The 21,110-nt window shown below is 47.3% G+C and overlaps 1 protein-coding gene across 6 annotated transcripts in view; it reads left to right on the top strand.

Moving 5' to 3' along the window:
- The first annotated feature begins 394 nt into the window (after positions 1–394).
- The window catches only part of PRRC2B (proline rich coiled-coil 2B), a 52,493-nt gene continuing 31,777 nt past the window's right edge, over positions 395–21,110 (top strand). For 3 of the 6 annotated variants that reach the window (XM_063353409.1, XM_063353410.1, XM_063353406.1), the window contains exons 1-5: positions 395–573; positions 14,470–14,637; positions 15,625–15,802; positions 16,022–16,124; positions 17,128–17,200. In XM_063353409.1, the coding sequence (XP_063209479.1) occupies positions 14,523–14,637; positions 15,625–15,802; positions 16,022–16,124; positions 17,128–17,200 (469 nt within the window). In that variant the 5' untranslated portion in view covers positions 395–573; positions 14,470–14,522. Of the gene's footprint in view, positions 622–14,469; positions 14,638–15,624; positions 15,803–16,021; positions 16,125–17,127; positions 17,201–21,110 lie in introns of all 6 variants that reach the window. The other 3 variants (XM_063353408.1, XM_063353407.1, XM_063353412.1) reach the window with 3 other exon arrangements.

Here is a 21,110-nt window from a genome sequence, read left to right as displayed (position 1 = left end):
ACCAAGGAAGGAGGAGGTGGAAAACCTGAGGGAGAAGCCCCCTGTACCCTGCTGGAGGCGGCCTCCCTGACGCCGCTGTCGGGGGAAGGACCCTACGGCCGTGAGCTCGGGGTCTCCCTCAGCACCGTGAGGCCCGAGCCTGGCGCCTCAGGGGCTGACAGGAGCCGGGTGCGTTTGGCAGAGTTCGGCCACCCCGCCAGGCTCAGCTCTGAGGGAAGATCTCCCTCCCGGCGTGTGGGGTGGCGAGAGGGGCTGGAGGAAGCCGCCATGGCGCCGGCTCTGCCCCTCATCCCTCAGCACGCCCACCACCGCCTCCATCTTGGGCCGCCCCTGCGGCGCCGGCGGGGCCCTGCAGGGGGCGCTGTGCGGCGGCGGCCTCCCGCGCGGGATTGACAGGCCGGGCCGGGGGAGGAGGGGGAGGAGGAGGAGGAGGGAGCGGCAGCGGCAGCGAGAGCCCGTATCGCCCCGCAGCCGCCGCCGCCGCGCAATCCGCCGCCATCCGCCGCGCCCCGCGCCCATCGCCCCTCCGCACCCGGCTCCTCAGGCACTCCCGGCTCCCCGCCACCACCACAGGTGGGTAACGGGGGCCGGCGGCGGCGGCGGCCGCGGATATTTGGGGCGGTGAGTGGGGCCGAGGGGGGAGGGAAGGAGGAGGAGGAAGGGGGAGGGAGAGGGAAGGTGGGACGAGGCAGCCCTAAAATGGAGCCGGAGCCAGCGGCTGCGGCACCCCGCGGCCTCCCGGCGAGGCCCGGGGACCTGGCGGTGGGGGGCCGGGCCGGCTGTGGGGGCGACCCCGCCGTGGCGGGCTGTTGTAGCCGGCTGTGTTTATTGTGCGACCCCCCCCCTTTTCCTTCCTTCCCCCCCCCGCCGTGGGGATGGAGGCGCCAGGGGCAGCCGCGGGGCCTGGCCGGCCCGGCTCCATCCCCGCTCCGGGCCTGGCGGGGGCCGCCGGGGTTCGGGGCCCGTTCTCCGGCCTCCTGTCGGTGGCGAGGGAGGGGGCGGCCTGCTGTGCGGCTGTCCCTGTGTACGGCGGGGTTGGACCCCCCCCACATACCGCCCCGCTCCGTGGGCTGGGGGTGAGGAAGAGCGGGATGGAGGCGGGGGGGCTCCCCGCCGCAAAGGCAGGTTGTTTTTCTTCATCGTCTGGAGTGTGACACAAAGATATTTTTGTCGCGCCGTGTGTGTGTGTGTGTGTGTCTCAGCAAAACAAGGGGCGGGGGGGTGGCATCCAGAAGGCTCGCTCGGTTTGTTGTTGTGGCTACAAAAGGGCCGCTGAGGCTGAAACGCGGGTCTGGGGTGTGTGTGGGGGGCGGCGGCTGAGCCGGGGGAAGCAGGGATGGAGTTTGGACGCTTTGCTGCTGGGAGAGCTCGTTAGGTAGGTTTGAAAAGATAATTTGATAATCTTTTTAATTTTTTTTGTTTGTTTGTTTAGGAATGAGTTTTTCATCTCTGGGTGGGAGCAGATGGGCTGCAAGGTGGGGAGAGCCTAATGCCGGTCCTGGGACACATGTGTGTGCATCTTCTCCGGGGGGGGCCGTTTCTTTAGTAGCATTGGTCGTGAACTAGGAGGGTTTTTTCCCCTAAGGTGGCTACGAAGCCCCCCCCCCCCGCCTCAATCCCCAAAATCAAAGCTGGCGAAAGGAGGTTTGAATGAGCTGGGAGTTGTGGGTTTTGTTAGGAAAGTTGTTTTGTTTTGCTTCTGCCTTATGAACCTGCAAAGGGTGAGGTACTCTTCTGAGTATCAACTCATCAAATATTTGTATGTTGACATTACTGGTGTTTGGGGAAATAACATATAATAAACATAAATGTGTAGGGCTTTGGTAATTTTGTTTCTTTCTAGGAATGGGTCTTAAGTATAAGCCCATTGCTGTGTCTGCATGGTCTGCTGTAGTCTGCTAAGGGGGAAGGCATCCCGCCCCTTCCAGGGCCGAATTGAGGTTTATAGTGGAAGTTTTGTTTGTGTTAAGCCTTGTCTTGCTCTTGCACATGGGGCCTCCACCGGAATAGGCCCTTTGATCCTGTATAAATAGCTGATCCCTGACTTGGATAGCCCAAGTTTGGAGAATCAGCTCCTGACAGGTAGATTGTCAGATATAAATTGGCAAGATTTTGGACCTGCCTTTTCCACGTTCAGTTGGCATTGGGGTAGATAAACCCCAGCGTCCTAAAAGCTTGTGCTCTGGGCCAAGGACTGGGGAGTAAGGTCACTTGGAAGAGGTGGGAAGGGGGAAGGCTGAGACCATATTCTGAAAGTGGATGGAAAGTGACAGTTTCGGGATGATCTCTGTCTGAAAAGTTGAAATAGGTACCTGCATCTTTCACTCCAAATGAAGTATTGTAAAATGGGCCTGCGTTTATCAGGAGCGCATCTGGGGTCCTCGAGATCTTTGTGGGTCCATCATGGGCGATGCTAGTTCTTTCCGGACTGTGGCCTAAGAGGTTCTTCCTAATTAGCAGGGTCTATTTTTGGGGTATGATAAACAAGATCTCTCCCATGTGAGCTCTTTGAAATGGTCTACTGTTTTTCTTGTTACAGTTAGGAAGTTCAGATTAAAAATCAAATTCAGACAAACGACAAGTACTGTTTGAGATTGATGGTTTGTTTGGGTTTTTTTAAATTACATGTTTCCTCAAGCCAGTATGAGTACATCTGCTGTTAGCTGTATTTTGGTTGTGTGCTTAATTTGATATGTACATTGAATATAAGTTGATTCCTGTTTTTTTTTTTACTTGTTGGTCTGATATGCTTTTCTGTAGGGCTTGAGTAGATTAGATCTCACATATTTTAGGATGCTTTCAGCAGTCTTCACTGATAGGAAAATATATTTCTACATGACATGTACATGTACATTTTCTACATGGAAAAAAAAAAAATAAAAGAAAGTAATAAACCATAAGTTTTATGTAGGTTTCCAAAGTTGTCATTATATAGTGCCTTGGTGCCTTGTTTTTTCTAAATTCAGGGAATTTTTATTTGGTCTTACAGTGCATTTTTTGATGAACTCTGGGCTTTTTTTTTCTTTGTGTGCATGAGAGCTTAAAAGTGAAACTCAGCCAACTGGCTGAAGCTGGAAAAGTAAGTAAATAGTCCATACAAATGCTGGAAAGGAGATGCAGGGTTTAAAAGTATTTTAGTTTTAATAAACATGAGTAAGGTTCCTAAAGAATTTTTATTAAAATGATTTAACTTTATGGTTACATTTTAATAAAGCCTTTTATTAAAGCTTTGTGTAAAACCTACTTCAAAGGCTAATTTAGTTGAACAACCTCCTTCTAAAAGCAGGGGTGGCATTAGAGTCCATATTTGCCTTGTGCCTGACGCAGCGTGCCGTGGTATCTGACTGAGTGATGGTATAAAGACAAACAATTCTCAGTCCTCATGCATGTGGCACTGATGCATTTGCAAAGGACCCGGTTCCTGTACCGCATCCTCCTCGTCCTGCGGAGTCTCGCGTCTGGGGTACAACTGGGAAAAATCAGGATGGTGGTTTTGGCATGTCTGGTAATGCTTCCAGTGTGCCTGAGCTGTACAGCACAGAGCCTGTTAGATTCTCCATTACAGAATTACCTTCCTACTTAAGATTCAAAAGTGTTGGTTGCTCAAGGCCTTCATTGTACTTACCTGAGTAATTGGAAGTATTTAAGGGTGAGCTGGGCTAACTTTCTTAAGTGGTGCTGCGTTGAAAATAATAGTAAGCCATTTTACTTTTTCTTTTATGAGGATAGTCTGCACAAAGAGATTTTGCTATAGTGGCATTTCCACTTGTAATTGTGTTTTTTCTTGTTGTAGGAATAGAAGCAATATGGGCAGGAGAAACTTACTGAATACAGGATGGTAACTATAGGGGAGGGAGGGAAGGAGGGAGGGAGAGGGTTTATTCCAAGGGCTGGAATATCACTCTCTGGTGGTCCCTGCTCTTCTTTAGTGGATTCCTCATTTATTCTGCGACTTGGCACTGAGCGTGTTGTCTCAGTATCAGGCCTTGCTCTTAAGCTAATCGTGCCTTGTAAGTGGGTTTTATTTTTCATGTGGCACTGACTCATTCTCCTAATAGGTCGATAATTTCACAGCTCCTTATCACTAGTTTGTCATTTGGAACAGAAGAACTACAACTGTGAGTCTGTCAGGTATCAGACAGTGAGGTGAAAGCACAGTGAACAGGTGAAGGATGGGGAGGTGCAGCTCTCTCCTTTGCAGAACATCTTTTTGTAACTGCTGAAATTGAGTGACTTTGTTATAAAAGTTACGATAGCGTGCTCCTGGAAAGCACCTTCTGAAGGGGGTTTTGCAGATATGTGCAAAACCCATCTGGTTTGGTTATAGAGTTGTTCTTTCCCACAGGAGGAAAAAAAGGGGCTAAAATGGGAGATTGTATTAAATGTTGTCATGGTTTAGGCTGGGGTTAAGCCTCACTGAAATGTAACTTGGGCTTATCTTTAGTTAGTAGCTTGTACTGGTATTCAGGATGTTCTGTGTGTGTGTGCTTCCTGCGCAGAAGTAACTGAGAAGTTTGAGCTTGAGCTGTTTATTTCAGAGCAAACCTGTTTGGATGTGTATAGCTGTAAATCCTGATTTCTTTTGGGTCCATAACTGAAATGGACCAGAGGCTGGTCTAGTAGTCCTGGGTTGTTCAGTATTTACCTGTGGTGTTGGTTGTGTAGCTGCTTGACTTGCAGTGCTGTTGGGTCTGTGAGGACAGAAGGTGGTTTTGAGGTGTTAAAAGGTGTATGTGCAGTTCTGCAGCGGGTCATCGTACTTACAGTGTCTATATTTTGGTTCCGAACACTTAAATTTTCAGGAAAGTGCTGATAAACTGGAAGGGGCAAGAGAGCTCACTGTTACATCTTTAAGAGACTATGAGTGTTAATTTGTGTAGGACTGGTGAAGATAACCATACCTTGAGTGAAAGGGCAAAGGTAATGGACAGATTTGAAACATGCAAAAGTGAAGGAGAAGATGAAGGTGAGCCAGGCTTAAGTGTGAAGAAATACAGGAAAAACACTAGGAAGAAAGCAAGAACTTGCTAACAGCAGCCTAGGATCTGGCCAAGAGGACTACTGTCTTGGACTGTAGTACTTCAAATGTCCACAGGGCTTCAATTAGCTGTTGTGACCATCCTCAACAGCCTTTGAATTTCAGGTGAGTAGCACTTAAGAGGAGTGAACTATATAGTATTTGCAGAGTTTGCACCCTGTTGGAAGACGCTTGGTGGAGGAATCCTTGCTGGGTGGCTGTTGACACATTTTGGGTAGGAATTGCAGTGATAGTGCTGCACAAAGTGGATAGAGACAGGTTTGAAGAGCTTGCAGGGGGACTGCCTCCCACAGGCGCTTCTTGTGTGGGAATATAGTGATTTTTTTGGAAGAGTTCTGCTGTGGGGTAGGCTCTTCAGCTCTTCCTACCTGTATGTGGGCTGGGAGCCCGTACAAAAGCCTTGAGTGCTCTTGTTCAGAGTTTGGAGTGGGCTGTGAAGCAGGCAGGGGAGTAGGGACATGCTCAAGAAATGCTTCTTTGTGGCTGGAATAGTATGGAGTATGGGTTTATCTTTTTCTGAAATAACCAGAGAATCAAGCTCCCACCTGGCAATTGAAACTTCACAAACCGTCATTTAGAAGTGGATTCACAAGATCTGAGTGTTATTACTGTGTTAGTGTTCTGCATCTGAGCAAAATGTTGCCTTTAGTGATGCCTGTGACCCTGTTGCAGGGAAAGCAGTGTATGGGGTGGTTCATTTACGAGGTGTTTGCAGTGTTGCCCATCCCGGCATGCAGACCAGAACTCCTCTGGAGCAGAGCTTTGTGCTGCTCCTGGTCCCACAGCATTAAGAAGGCGCTGTGATTCAGAGGGTGGTTTCCAGCCCCAGAAAGTAGGAGATGAGGGGTCTGTTTCTTGCTCTGCCACTCAGCATAGCTGCAGAGTTCTGCAGTATCATTTTCCTATCTGGAAAATAGAAGTGATGACGCTTAAACACCTTGTCAGTTATGCACTGCAAATATCCATGTAAATTAAAGCATCTGTGAAATGTTTTTACTTCCTGTCCAGCTTGGCGTAGTCCAGATGTCTCGTGCATAGTCTGAGTCGCTTAGCACTCCAGAAAAGCTAAAGATACCTAAGGCACCTTTCTTCAGTGTACTGAACCACACCGCATGTAACGTTGCGGTTTCTTACCACTTGGTACGCATGTCCTTTTCCCATCAGATTCCTGATAGCATCCTTAGCGTTCATTTGTAGTGTAAATGGCTCCTATGAATAGGCTTCCTCTATGAAAGGCTACTGTGAAATGCTGCATTGCTCTAGTGTTTTTAAAATTGGGGAATCTGGAGGAATACTTCTTGGAAGCTTCAGCATCTGCAGTGTTTATGAACTGCAGGATTGTCTGAACTGCTTGTAATCTTATTAATGGTTTGAACCGACTGCATCAGTCTTGATGGCTGTGGGAAATCTGATAGAGAAGGTTCTATTCAGCTTTGTACCCTGCAGTGTGTGTGTTGGTGCTGGCCTGGCTGGCAGTAAAGATACCTGCCAGAGGAGCTCACATCAGCGCCTCGTGGAAGAACAGGACTTGAGGGAACTGCTCAGCAGGGGTGTACAGGAACCCTCTCCCTTGGGTGTGCAGGGAGGGATTGGCATTTACTGCCTGCCGATCAATAGCATCGGATTTTCTCTCCAGTCTTTCTCTTCATGAAGATAACCTTTAGTGTATAACCTGAGTGGGAACTGAGGCCCTGAAGTCAGCAGGCAGCCGGAGAGCGTGGAGAAGTGTTACCGAAGCCCAGACCTGGTAGCGTGAGGCTCATTGGCACAAGGTAAACACCCACCTCCCCATTCCAGTGTGATCCTTCCTGAGACTGCAGAGAAAACAGAGCCGCTTAGTCAACAGCTGATGGCATTTGTGTGGAAAGAGCTGTATCTGTTCCTGAAAAAAGAACTGTTAACCCTAAATACTGCCAGCTTTTCTCTGATTTCATCTCTTGGAGCTGTGACATCTCTGATTTCCTCTCTGCCTGTTTGCTATAAAACCTATGTTCATTGCCGAGAGACTGAGTAAATTGCTGAGCTTGGTACCAGGTGAAGGATTTGTGAAATGTTTGACTGGAGGAATTTTTGTGGTCATTCCTCAGAATGCATCTTTTCTCTGGCAGCAGCTGATCGTGGTCCTTCTGCTGGTCCTTGCCCTGGCTGTGTAGGGCTCTCTAAGGTGAGCGATGCCTAACGATTCAGAGGCTTACATTTGGGTTCTGGAGCTGCCAGCTTAGGTGTTTCACCTATGCTGCTCTTGCTGTGTCTCACCTTGGTTACATGGGTATCATCACTGCAATGATTTTTAAAAGTCGGTGTGGCAGAAATGTTGGTACAGTGTTCAGCTTAGTTGTTAAGTGATGGAAGCATCTTTGCTTTGAGCTCTGTCACTCCTAAGACCTGGTGAAGGGCATGAGAACAGTTCATGCTGTGTAGGTGCCTCCTGTCCTGGTGGGCTCCTCTGAAGCAGTGGGCAGGATTGGGTCCACTTTCTGTGCCATTGGACGGACAGTCTCTTCTACTGGAAGAGGTGGTTCTAGACATGGCAGATGTTGCAGCAATGCATTCTCTCCTCGTTTGACCCTTCTTTACAACTCTGCTCCTTTGTGATCAAGAGCTGCCTTTTCTTTGAGGGTCTTGGTGGTGCACGTTTGGGTGGCCGGGGATGGAAACCTGAGCTCTTGGCCCTCTGTCCCTGTTACTTGAGCAAGTTGTTTTCTTTGCCTTGGTTACCCAGACTGTAAAATCGGACTGATAGTACCAACCCTGTTACCCACAGGAAATCCCTACCAGCTATTGGCAGACTTGTTGCGCAGATATCTAAATGCCCAGTTTACCTTACAGTTCAGCTGAATGTTGCCAGGAGCTTTCTGAACAGGTTTTGCCAACAGAGCATTGTGCCAGGGATTTCTTTTGTGTTTGGATTTAAATTGCTTGCTCATGATGAGCCTCCTTGCTTTGGTGTTGGGGGAATAGGCTGTTGTATCTGTGTATTCTCCCCAGACATTCAGCTCTCAGAGGAACCTGAACAGTGCAAAGCCAAAGGCAGAATCACCTTGGAGGCTGTAGCTAGCATGCTTCTGCTCTGGGCCTTGGCTGTGGAGGAGCCAGAGCTGAAGTCGAACTCTTATGGGTAAAGATTTGCATTTGAATGTGAGCCCTCCTTCGTGCAGGCAGCCCGCAGAGATCACTAGGTCACTTCCCTTTCCTCTTGTACTAGGGCGGTTGGGGTCTGGTTTTGATGAAGCCACAGGTGGTTCTTGCTGAACTGAGCTGCTCTGTACTCTGTTGGTTTTGCCTCTGAAATGTGAAACAGCAAAGAAATAACACTCCTTTATTTCTGTTGTGTCTTGCTGCAGAAGTGTCTAGAGGAAGTCATTGCTTCAGAGTCTGGTGAGGTTTATAGATAGGGGCATTGGAGTCAGTTTGTGCCGGAGCTGGTCTCATTTAACACCTTTATGGCCTGGATGAGAGGGCAATGAGTGTGATGTTGGTAGGCGGTGCTTCGTAAGGTACCTTCCTGCCTCCCCGCGGTAATCAGTTCCTGATTCTAAGGGGTATGAAAGCCCTGCAGCGCTTCTTCTTGGGTTAGAGGTACAGCTCTTCCTTCCTGACAAGGTGACACCATCAGTTCCTTCTTTACAGCATGATGGGGCAGATGGGCAGAAAACGGGCTCCGTTCCTCTGGAGTGATGCTGTAGACAGACACTCCTTTCAAGCAAGAAAAATTACTACACACCTTGGGTTTTCTGCTGCTTGAAAAGGAGGGGGAGTTGCATGAGCACAGGATCTTGTATGTACTTTCTGTGGGCTGTGGACGAGCTTTCTGGATGGATTTTTTTTTTTTCTCTCCATGCCATAGCCTTGCATCCTCAATTACTGGAGGTTAGGGCTCCTTTTCAGGGTGTGGCGTTGTCTGTCCAGCCCTTACAGAAAGGACCACGGAACTTGTTAATGTTTTTGTGTAAATACAGTTGAGCTCTTCTCCAGACTCCAGTCTGCTTTATCTGTTTTACAGTAAGTTGCAAATCCACTCTTTCTGGCTGCCTTTCTCTGCTGCCTGCCTTCCCAGCACTGGGAAAACTGTTTAGCAGAAAGGTAAGGCTTCTGTATTTCACAGGACAAACCTGAGGTTATGGAGATCTGTTTTCTCTAGAACTGTGCAGTTGTTCAGTAACAGCAGTTGTGATTCCCAGCCTGTTGGTACATTTATAAGAGGGGGCAGCAGGTGAGCTTGGTGAAGGCAGAGCTGAGAAAATGAGGTCAGGTCATCTTACAGGACATGCCCTTTCTGTCCTTGTTGTTATATTTTATCTCTGCCTGTACAGCTCCATGCCACAGAGTTAATGATAGATACGCTCTCCAGAAGGCTGCCTCTGCTCTTCATGGTACTGCTGCATGTCTCAAATCCAGGGTGGTTTGGCCTACAGAGGCCTGATGATGGGGCTGGCCAGCAGGCAAGTCTTCTGGCAGACAGCCTCCAGCAGTATTACTCAGCTAGCAGCATACCTCTGCAATAAATCATGGGAGATGTGATCCTGATCTCCCATTACCTGTTTTCACAAGGACTCAGGATTCATGGGAGACGCAGAGAGAAGCTGGAATTGTGCAGAATTAAGCAAACTGGTAGTGCCAAATAAACCTGTTCAGCTAAGCAAGGAGGGTCCCCCCTTGTGAATCAGGAGCTTTGCTATGGGGTATCTATCTTTTCTCTGCACTGCAGACTGCTGACTTGCTTCTCCCTGTCTGGCAGGACTTGGCGGCACATTCAGGATCTCGGCAGGCCCTTTTTCAGGTGTACTAACAAATCTTAGCGTCTCCCTTTGGAAACAGTACAACAGAATGACAGTAGTCAGCTTCTTGTGGCCTAGACTCTTGCTACACACAGCTCTTCATTGATCCTATTGACTTTGTACTTCGATGCTGATATTCTCGTGTTGCTCCCCTCCTTGCTAAGCAGCCTCTCCTAGGAACTCAGTGGTCATCTGGCCCCTTGCCCGCTAGGCTGATGATCCCTGCCTGGCCCAAGCAGGCCTTCTACAGGATATAAGTGCATCTGGCACCAAGCCCTGAGGGCAGGTGGTCACACTGTTTCACCAAAGCTCTTCTAAGGGCAGCCAGTGGTGTCTTTCATCACTGAGACAAGTGGCCACCGTTTCGCAAATAGGAGATTGTTGGTGAGACACGTTCCAGGAGAAGTGGTGGTATCTCCCTGTTGACAGATAAACATTTAGCTATGAGAAGTACCAGCAAAATTGACTGTGTGTATTTAAAGAAGAGTGAACATCACTAATCTGTAAAACTATACTATGTTTTTTTAAAGGTTTCATGTTACCAGTAACATTAGAAACCACGATAGAATTCAGTTTAACATCAACTTCACTTCTTTACTTCTATTCTCTATTCTTTTGCTTTTGCAACCTGTGAGTTTCTGGACAATTTGTTTAAAATTTCAGGTCAAAAATCTTCCCGCTTCTGGAGTAAAGCCTTTTTGCTGTTAATCTCCATCCTGTTGCTTTGTTTTGTGTTTGTGAGCGCTGCTGTGAAGTGAGCAAGGAGTGAGGGTCTGCAGTGGTCCTTTGCCTCGGTGATTGTGCTCAGCGTAGAGCTCAGTGGTGTGCGAGTAGCTGAAGTGCTTCTTTCTAGTGTGTGTGTTACCTTTCATAAATCTGTTTGCCCTGCTCAGTTAAGGCTGGCTAACTTCCAGATATTCAAGCTCCATTGAAGTGTTGTGAATAAAACACCAGCAGCCCAGCCTCCATACATAGATTTACAAAGAGCTTTGCAGACAATCCTGTTTGTCAGGAGTCTCTCCCTTTTGCTCTGTTTTCAGCTCGGGGGTTTCCTGAGTGCCAGTAACTCGAGGTTTTCTTTTTACAGGGCAGGCTCCTCGTGCTGAGTGGATCCCTGTTGTATCTCCAAGATTCACATACTCTGAAAGTTAAAATGTCATTGTTGCTTTCTGGATTAGAACATACCCCTTTAGAAGGCAGTTAGATGGGGTCAAGGCCTGCATGTCAAATCCAGGGCAACGTGGTGTGGACATGAAGACTCCTGGGTAGGGGAGCTCTCTGACCAAGAAGCAATACTGATGCAGTTATTTGTACCCTGGGGCCTCCAATGTAGCTGGTCATGCTGCAGTATTTTCTGATTCCTCCAAGACACTCAGTATTTTGCACTCTGGTGCTGTCCCTGGATGGTACGGGAGATATTGCTAGTGCTGAGAACAGGAAGAGCTAAGCTCCGTGCTAAAACTCATAGCGAACCTTCCCCCAAAGAGCTCTATATATCCTGAGAGAAACTTTGCAAAAATGCTGGTGATTGTTTATTTTTTTAATATATATATATTTGTTTATTATTTATTTCTCTGTAATGGGATAATGCTTTCTTCAGGGTCAGCTATGAGACATGGGGACCCTGAGCATAGGTCAGAGGCTTTGCTGAGGCTGTCAGTTTTCAGTTGTCAGCATCGGCATGTCTTCTGGTTCTACCTCTCCCAATAATAAGCATGTAGGCTGGCAGTTCAGTTCATAATGAGCTTGATTTTTATCAGAAATGGCTTTGCTCTGCAAGACTGGAAGGCCTTGATGATCCCTGCCAGGATTCCCTGCTTCACTGTGTGATGGGAGAATACTCCAGTGTTGTAGTAGCCTTTGGAGGCTCCGTTGCCTCTCCAAAGTGCTGTGGGTGACCTGGTTGCCGAGTGATGTCTTTGGCCAGTGCACCGACAGACTAGCTCAGGTCTGCAGGTGGCTGCCGTCGGGAGGGACCGGCAGCAAGGTCCTGCCTGCGGGACGGCACCGAGGGGGCTCAGTGCCTCTGCAGCCGCTTTGCACAGTGACCGAATGGAAAGTGCCTCACCTCTCCATGGACTTGTTTTCCCCTTTGGAGCACACACATAACACACAAACAGAGCTGTGTTTCACCTTTTCAGCTTCAAAGCCTTGAAGGAGTTGAAAGTAAATTTCACTTATTGAGACAGCAGTTGTAGCTGTCCCAGAAAGCTCAAAAAGGGGCTTTATCCCGGCATGTCCCCAGCTCCTCTGCTCTGAAGTAGTTGTTTATTCCTCCTGCATCCTTTTAATGATATGAGATGTAATCAAGAGGCAGCTGAGACCCAGTTACATAAGTGGTTGTCAGGGTTTCTCTTTGGCAGCATTACCCGCCGTGCTGTTTGCATGCTGACTTTCAGGAACTTGGGGATTTTCTGTTAACCAGCTAACTCCTAAACCTCATGTGGTAGTAGTTCTTTTTGTCTAGTGCCTACTAATTTTGTCTGGTTCCAGTTTTCTAAACCTCAAAGTGGATTTTATTGCTTGGGATCGTGTGAGGTTGGTCCAGGATTGATGTGGATCGACCCCGAGCCAGGCTCGCTCCGCAAGGCGCAGTGTACCTGTGAAAGCAGGTGGCTGTGCTCTTGCCAGTGCAGCTGAGGGCTGCTGTGCAGCATCCTCTGCTATTTGCCCTGATCCAGGGCTCCCCACCATTCTGCTGGTTCAAGCAGGTCATTGTTCTCAGTCCAGCTTCTGCATCCCTGCCAATCCGTGCTAATCAGTGTTTTTTCTCCCTTTCTCTCTTATGTCTGTCCTACTAATAAAATACAGTGGAAATGGGCAAGTGAGGGAGGAGCTATTGTTTTCTTTGGCACATGGTGACCATCTAAGCAAAGATTCAACCAGACAGGACTCAAAGATCTGTTTGCTATTCTGTAGAAAAAGGTGCCTTGAGAATGCTGACCGGCCCTGTCGCCTCCGCAGTGCTTCGTGCTGCAATGCGTGTGGTGATCCAGCAAAGGTGGCTGTGAGGGGCTTTTTGTGGAGCCTGCTGTTTTTCCTGAGCATCCTGGGGATGCTGTTGCTGAGTGACAGAAAATACCCTTTTTCCTCTATCCCTGACTGTGCTGCTTGCTGCCTAGCACACAGCTTCTTGCACCTGCCAGGTCTGATTTATATCCTGCAATGCAAGAACAAGCTCTGCATGGTGCTGGGTTTATTGGTCAGAAACTTGCCCCCTGGCAGCAGCCTTTAGATGGGCTTTACTCAGCTAGTTGCAGATTGCAGTGCATTCTCAAACTGGCTGTATCCAACTTGTTTGTGGTCTGTGCTTTATTTTGTACATAATGCTTGATGGACTAATCCTCTTACGTTCAAATCACGTTTGATAAGGTGTTGCTGGTGGAAGTTGTAGCCTCTGGTCAGATACAGTTTCTTTCAGAAAGAGTGATTTCTGACTGTGTTTGAAACATGCTTTCAGCTGGATAAGTTTCAGAAAGAGCGAAGGGTGGGAAGGTCTGATGTGTGTAGTGTTTTATTACTCCAGCGCAGAGTTGCAACCCTAAGATGGGACCTAGCAGATGGTATAATAAAGCTGCCAGCAGTTTTAGGCTTGAAGTGGAGGCTTTACAACAAGAAATCTGGAAATCTAAATTATGAGCGAAAAGGTTAGATTAAGCTCCTAGATTAGAGAAAAATTAGAACAAAGAATTACGCTTGAAAGAAACAAAAGAAAGATCCATTGAAAGTGAGCAAAGTTTCTTTTCTGACATAAAAATTGACCTTTACAGTGTGTGTGTTCCCATGTCTCAGCTTTGTCCTAGGCTCCAAGAGCCAAAAAGTGAAAGTAAAGAGACTGCATGAAGGGTGTTAATCACAGCATGTTATGCCAGCAAAGATTAGAATGGAAAATGAACAAACTACATCCATTCTGAAAAGTGTATTTATAGCTAAAAAAGGTGTTGAAAGTGCCAGCAACAGAGAAATGGAATCTTTTTTTATAAAGTGTTTTCAGGGTTCCTAGTAGAACTCCTGAACTCACGGGTTCAAGAGTCTGAACCTGTTCCATTTGAGCAGTGTTTTTTGGACTCATTAACTCTCTCTCATGGCCAGCAAATGGGAAAAGGGAATCTGAAGAAATAAATCTGTTGCCTTCAAGTGATACTTTCAACGCATTAATTGCCGGTATGAGTCATTAACTGTGGCCAGCATGGAATCATAATCCTAAACATTACAAATCTGGCTACCGGTGCTTCAGTAGGAAACTCAATGGTAAATTCCAGTGTGGAATAAGATATAGTGCTTTTATGTCACTTATCTTTAGGGAATTCTTCTGCATAGCTGTTTATTGTTAGACTTATTCTTTTAAAGCAAGGACTATGTTGATCACCCTCTCTCGTATTCTCATAATTAAAGAAGCACACTTTTTTCAGCACTGGAGTGGCAGAAAAAAATGATGCTGTGACAAGTGTGTTCCTGCAGTTCTTTTAATTTTGTTTATGAATCTTAAATCCCATAAACTTCTTGCAACTAAAGAGGAGGGGTTTAAAACCTTGTTAACTTAGTGTGTCTGCTCACTGAATATCTGCAGTTCTACAGGTTGTTTTACTTCTTACTTGTCTGTGGCTGAACAATCCATTTGATGGTGTTTCCCTGGTTCTCTTTCATCAAAAGGCAGATCGGGAGCGGCGCAGAGAAATTTCCTTACTAGATGACATTTCATCGCAATGTCCGATCGTTTGGGGCAAATAACCAAGGGAAAGGATGGGAAAAGCAAGTATTCGACTCTCAGCCTGTTTGATAAGTATAAAGGAAAGTCAATAGAAGCTATCAGAACTACAGGTAAGGAATGTCTTCAGAAAGGTCCTGTTGGGGTCTTCTAAGAGTGTTGTTGCAGAGCTAATTCAGGTTGTTGGCCCTCTGGGTAGGATGCCCAGTGGGAAGCAGCTGGGGTGCAGAGCTGTTTGTGCTGGTGTCTAAGCCTGTGTTCTATTAGGACTTCAAGGAAAATGTCTGTGGTGTTTTGTGCTGCTGTTATTGTAGACACCTAGAGGAATTAAGGCAAAACAGCTGGGGGACTGTTGGCCCTTTCATTTAGGCTGTATCCTTGCTGAAAAGTGGTCACTTCGCAGACTTGAGTGAAAGCCTTACTGGGGCCTTAGGCTACACCAGGATGGGGCATTTAAGCTGACTGAAGTGCCTTAAGTTGGTCAGACCTTGTGTGAGGTGGGAGTCAAGGACTGAAGGCCTTTAGGGTAGAACCTGAGTTAGTTTTGCGGTGGAGATGTGACCAAAAGTAGATGGTGGGGTCAGAAAAAATGAAACATTGCCTGGACTGGCTCTGGATTTGGTGTGGGAGTCAAAACCAAAAGAAAATAAAATACCAGCTTAATAAATGTGATCTGGTGGATAGAGCTGGAAAATCTGGACCTCAAGATTGCTGGGTTAGATCCAGTCTGTCTGCTAAGAGGTGGACTTAGATGGCCATTTCCGCAAGCTGTGAAATGGCGATGCTGCTTCTCCGTGGTGAAATGAAAGAGGAGTATCTGCACAGGTAGCTAAAAGACTCTGTGGGCATTTTATTTTCGGGAGAATTATTTCTCTCTCCCTCATGATTGTGGTAGGAGGCTGCCTGGTAGCCAGCTGCTACAACAGACGGCTGCTTCACCATGGTCCTGTGGGAAATGACCTGTATGTTGACCTAGCAGCAGTGGTGCTGCTTGTCATACAGCTCTGTTGGGACTGCACCCAGCCACAGTATGCTAATTAAGGTTACATATCTAGCAGGATATAGCCCTCCATGACCTGCCGTTGTTCCTTTCTCACTAGTTATACCTAGACATGGCTTACAGAGTCTTGGGAAAGTTGCTGCTGCCCGGCGCATGCCACCTCCTGCAAACTTGCCTAGCTTGAAGTCTGAGAACAAAGGAAACGACCCCAACATCATTATAGTACCCAAGGACGGTACAGGATGGGCAAACAAGCAGGATCAGCCAGACCAAAAGAGGTAAGTAGAACTACCCTTTTCTAAGTTTTGTCACGCAAGCAGCAGCAGTTGTGTACTGCTGTGCTGTGTGTTGGACCTTACAGTGGTCAGTTTTGTTGTCCATAGCAGTGTAGAGCCAATGTTAGTTTCATCTTTTAGCTGCTGCTATATTGCTAGAGTTGTTTGTCTGTCTTTTTGCCTTCCTTCCCCTTTGATCTCACCTCTGCTGTCTCTTTTCAGTTCCAGTGCGACGGCTGCACAGCTGCAGGAGTCGCTGCCGCAGCAGGGTTTGCAGAAATCTGTCTCCAATTTACAGAAGCCGACACAGTCAATCAGTCAGGAGGTGAGTGCAAGCAGTCTTTGTGACTGCCATCCTGCTTCCCCTGTTTCCAGACAGCTTGAGGGTTTTCTCTTAATTGTCTGTGTTGCCTTGCACAAGTAGGAATCAGCAGACTGCAAGTCACAGAACAGTTCCTGTATAATCAATTGTAGAATTGACTGTCTTGACTTCAAGTTACTGTGCCCCAGGAATGCTGTGCTGCAGTTAGAGTATAATTCTGTGCACGTTACCTCTGTACCTTTCAAGTGTGTGCAGAAATTCTAGCTTCAATCTAGAAAGAATGGCTGGAATGTGGGATGGCTGGTTAGCACTTCTAAACTATTTTACTTTGGGTCTAATTCAAGTGTTGCTTGGTGACAACAGATCCAGCTCTTGCTCCCAGCCTGATGAGACTTGATAACAAGCGATCTGGTCATGTGGGAGAAGTTGCCAGTGTCAGGACCTGAAAAAGCTACTGGCAAGTAAGAAAGCATCCCCAGAGAGTGCAGGGACCTGGCCCCTCTTTGCTGCAGATTTCACACTTTTAGTTTAAAAAGAATTTCCAGCCCTTGAGGTTCAGGGAAATCAGGACAGGAGTTATGTTTTGAAGAGGAGAAGAGTGGTTAATGCATGAGAAAATAGGGTAGCCTTTAAGCTGAGGTGTAGCATGGAACAAATCTAGAAGTTTAAGAGGGACCGTTTGGGAAAATGCAACAGAACAAAGGGAAAGCTTGATTAGAGGGAGAAAAGCAAGAGGAATGGTTTGAGGAAGTAGTTGATGAAGATGAGCGAAGGAGAGATGAAGGACAGGGCAGAGAAGAGGATTTTTGCTATAGCATCATAGTACACTGGAGTAGGGAGCGGGTGACGTTAGTCCCAACAAGAAGCTGGGGAGACCTGTGGCATCCAGTGACATCTGGGTGATCTAGACACCTGAACTGTAGCAGGTGCCAGCCAGGAAATGAGAAACAGTCATAAGACTTCACTGATCTTTGGGTGTTGGGTTTTGGTTTTGTTTTGTTTTCAGAGTACAAATTCAGTGCCAGGTGGACCAAAGTCATGGGCACAGCTGAATGGAAAGCCAGCAGGACAAGAAGGTGGTGAGTATGACCAACAGAAATGGAGCTGGGTATGTGCCTGCTTCTCCCAGACAGGCATGAGGTGAGATCGCCTGCATTTCTTCCTGCCCTCCCTGTCTAGACTGGTGCGGAATGGGACACAGCTGTCTCTGTTACAGTGCAGTGAGGCCATATGATTCTTTTTTTTTTATCTGCGTAGTGTGTTGGCTGGAATGGCGCAACTGCATCTGTTCAGGTTGGCCAGTGCAGGACACAGCTTGAACAGAATGTGTCCCGTCACCATCTTGAACCAGAATGTTTCATGCGCTTGTGAAGCAGCAGGGAGTTTTGGGAGGTGAAGGTTTTGAAAGAGAAGGAAAACGTTTGTCCCCTCCTAGCAATCCTCCATCAGACCAGAGCAGTGTGCAGAAGACAGTGGGAGAGGGGAGGGATTGGTTTAGGAGAAGAGAAGAGAGGACATGATGACTGGAGGGTCACTAATGTGACGCCCATCTACAAGAAGGGTCGGAAGGAGGATCTGGGGAACTACAGGCCTGTCAGCCTGACCTCAGTACCAGGAAAGATCACGGAGAAGATCATCTTGAGTGAGCTCTTACGGCAAGTGCAGGGCAGCCAAGAGATCATGGCCAGCCAGCATGGGTTTAGGAAAGGGAGGCTGTGCTTAACCAACGTGATCTCTTTCTATGACCATGTCACCCACCTTCTGGACGCGGGAAGGCTGTGGACGTCGTCTGTCTGGACTTTGGTAAGGCCTTTGACACCGTCCCCCATAGCATTCTCCTGGAGAAGCTGGCGAATCATGGCATAGACAAGTGTACTCTTCGCTGGGTTAAAAACTGGCTGGATGGCCATGCCCAGAGAGTTGTGATCAATGGGGTGAAATCCTCTTGGCGGCCGGTCACCAGTGGTGTCCCTCAGGGCTCAGTTTTGGGGCCGGTTTTGTTTAATATCTTTATCAATGATCTGGATGAGGGGATTGAGTGCACCCTCAGTAAGTTTGCAGGCAACAGCAAACTAGGTGGGAGTGTTGATCTGCTTGAGGGTAGGAAGGCTCTACAGAGAGACCTGGACAGGCTGGATCGATGGGCCAAGGCCAACTGTATGAGGTTTAATAAGGCCAAGTGCCAGGTCCTGCATTTCGGTCACAACAACCCCAAGCAACGCTACAGGCTTGGGGCAGAGTGGCTGGAAAGCTGCCCGGCAGAAAAGGACCTGGGGGTGCCGGTGGATGGCCAGCTTAACGTGAGCCAGCAGTGTGCCCAGGTGGCCAAGAAGGCCAACAGCATTCTGGCTTGCATCAGGAATAGCGTGGCCAGCAGGAGCAGGGAAGTGATGGTGCCTCTGTACTGGGCACTGGTGAGGCCTCACCTCGAGTGCTGTGTTCAGTTCTGGGCCCCTCTGTACAAGAGGGACATTGAGGTGCTGGAGCGTGTCCAGAGGAGAGCGACCAGGCTGGTGAGGGGTCTGGAGCCCAGGGCATATGAGGAGAGGCTGAGGGAGCTGGGCATGTTTAGCTTGGAGAAGAGGAGGCTGAGGGGAGACCTCATTGCCCTCCACAACTACCTGAAAGGAGGGTGTGGAGAGGTGGGTGTTGGCCTCTTCTCCCAAGTAAATAATGACAGGACTAGAGGAAATGGTCTGGAGTTGCGGCAGGGAGGTTTAGGTTAGATATTAGGAGGAATTACTTTACTGAAAGAGTGGTCAGGCACTGGGACAGCCTGCCCAGGGAGGTGGTTGAGTCACCATCCCTAGAGGTGTTTAAGAAACGTCTAGATGTGGCACTTCAGGGCATGCTCTAGTGGCAGAGATTGTAGGTTGTTTGGTTGGACTCGATGATCTCAAAGGTCCTTTCCAACCATGAAGACTCTATGATTCTATGACATTGGAGGCTGGAAATGTAGGCATCTCCACGGCTAGTAGCGTGGGGAGCTTCACCTAATTAGGTGGTCAAAAGTGAGGCTGTAATGATAATACCTCAGGGAGGCTGTACACAGCATCCTTGGTCCAAGGGTATTATAGTGTCAGTGGGAAGCTGTTGCAGGATGCACTCGGTTACACCTTGGCTGAGGCCTTTTTATTAAGTCTCCCTGAGTAACTGTGCTACTAATGGCTTCTGCTTGACTAAGGATCCCAAAGCAGTGTTAATGTAAATTGGGAGTTTAGTTGTCTTCAGATGCATTCATTCCTACACAGGAGGTGGCTTCCAGCTGCACTGAGTACTACCATTAAAACCGTAGTGAGAGTACTTTAATGTGAACAGACCTGGAACCATTCAGTTGTCAAGTGAAATTGCAGAGAGGCTTGAAAGAATTGAGACAGGTGCAGATTGCAGAAACGGAGGGGACAAGCTTATCCTAAATTAAATGAGTCCCTTAATGAGGGGGTGTTTCTAAAAGGCTAAATGTTAAAGCGGGGACTTGTGCTTGCCTGAGGTTGGTGGCCAGCACAAAAACTGTCTTGTTTGGTTAATAGGTACTTTTTTGAGACTGTCACTGTGTGGACCTCCTGTTTTGAAATCTGATCATCTAACAATGTTCTTAAAGATTTTTTGAAAACTCATTCTAGGTCACACTTATCAATATAGAGTTCTCAACCCAAGAAAAGAGTTGCATATGTGGCTAAGCGCAGCTTAATTAGAAGGTAATTGAAACACAGAAGCATCAGAAATGTGGCTGAAACAACTTCTTAGGCCATTCCATCCTCGTGCCTCTTCTCCAGTGACATTGAACAATTGCTTTTCCTTCTGAGATAATACAGCAGACTCTGATATTATCGATGAAGAGGGAAGTCTTCTGCTTTTTGCTCTCTTTTAGGTATTAACTGCTGTAAAATCTTTTTGGAGGCCGTATCCTGAAAAAATATGGTCTAGTAAATTAAGTATGAAGTGCTCCATGCCTGCGTCTTATGTATAAGGGGCACTTGGAGGAAATAAAAAGATGCACCAAGCTTCTATCAGTGTGATGCTGCCTGGGGTTAGAGTGCAGACTCTGAATGTGTGCACGTTAACAGTCGTTATATTGTGCAGCCTTACCTGGGAGGTGGAGGTCTCCCCAAAAGACACTTAAGTGTTTTTAATATTCTCATTGCCATTCTAGTTCAGTAGAATAATGCAGTAAAAATCAGAACTCTCAGCACATCTCAGATGTTCTGTGGTGTATTTGAGAAATGTCCTTCTTGTGTATTCTCATCTGTCCAAAATGTTTGAAGATGTTACGTGCAGCAGTTGCAGTGTCTTCTCTGGAAATCTTCAGATGGAAGATCTTGTGCAGTGTGCAAGTTCCAGAAAGTGAAAATGACTTAAAGAAGGCAATCCTTCTTGACTTTTTAGGGCAGGGAAGGATAAAGATAGATGAGATTCTTTTGTCAGGTCCTCAGTACTCATTGCTGATACTTCCAGCGTGGTAATTTTGAAATGCCCATTTTAAAAAGAGCGTTAGCCAAGTAACACCAAGAAACAGTTCTCAGAAAATCAATTTTTTAAATGTTTAGTAGTGCAATAGTGGTGACAGTTTCCTCTTACTCAGTGTTATCTTGCCAGTGGATTTAGGAGAATTGGTGTTTTTTGTTTTGCAGTCACTGGCAGATCTTTAGAATGGACAGAGAGCTGTCATTCTGGGGTGGCTGATGATTCAGCAAGACAATTTGCCAATGACAAGAAATGAACCTGGCCTGATCTGGCCAGTAATCTGCATCTTAAAAATAATGCAGCAGGGAGGAGAGCGTATAGCATTTGGTCCTTATCTGTGGTCTTTTACTGAGTATATTGCCAGAAATATCAACAATGGACTTCCCCAGAGATCTGAGCAGAAAGAGTCTGAATAGAAATGTCAAATACTTGATAACAGCGTATCATCTATTAAGAGATCTTGCAGAATGAATATCTCTGCCTCAGTCTGAATCTTGTACTTTACAAAAATAATTGGAAACTGAG

The sequence above is a fragment of the Chroicocephalus ridibundus genome, chromosome 15 (genome assembly GCF_963924245.1).
Source record: "Chroicocephalus ridibundus chromosome 15, bChrRid1.1, whole genome shotgun sequence".
Classification (NCBI taxonomy): domain Eukaryota; kingdom Metazoa; phylum Chordata; class Aves; order Charadriiformes; family Laridae; genus Chroicocephalus; species Chroicocephalus ridibundus.
The sequence above is the reverse complement of the archived record's forward strand: the minus strand, read 5'-3'. Positions and strand labels throughout refer to the sequence as shown.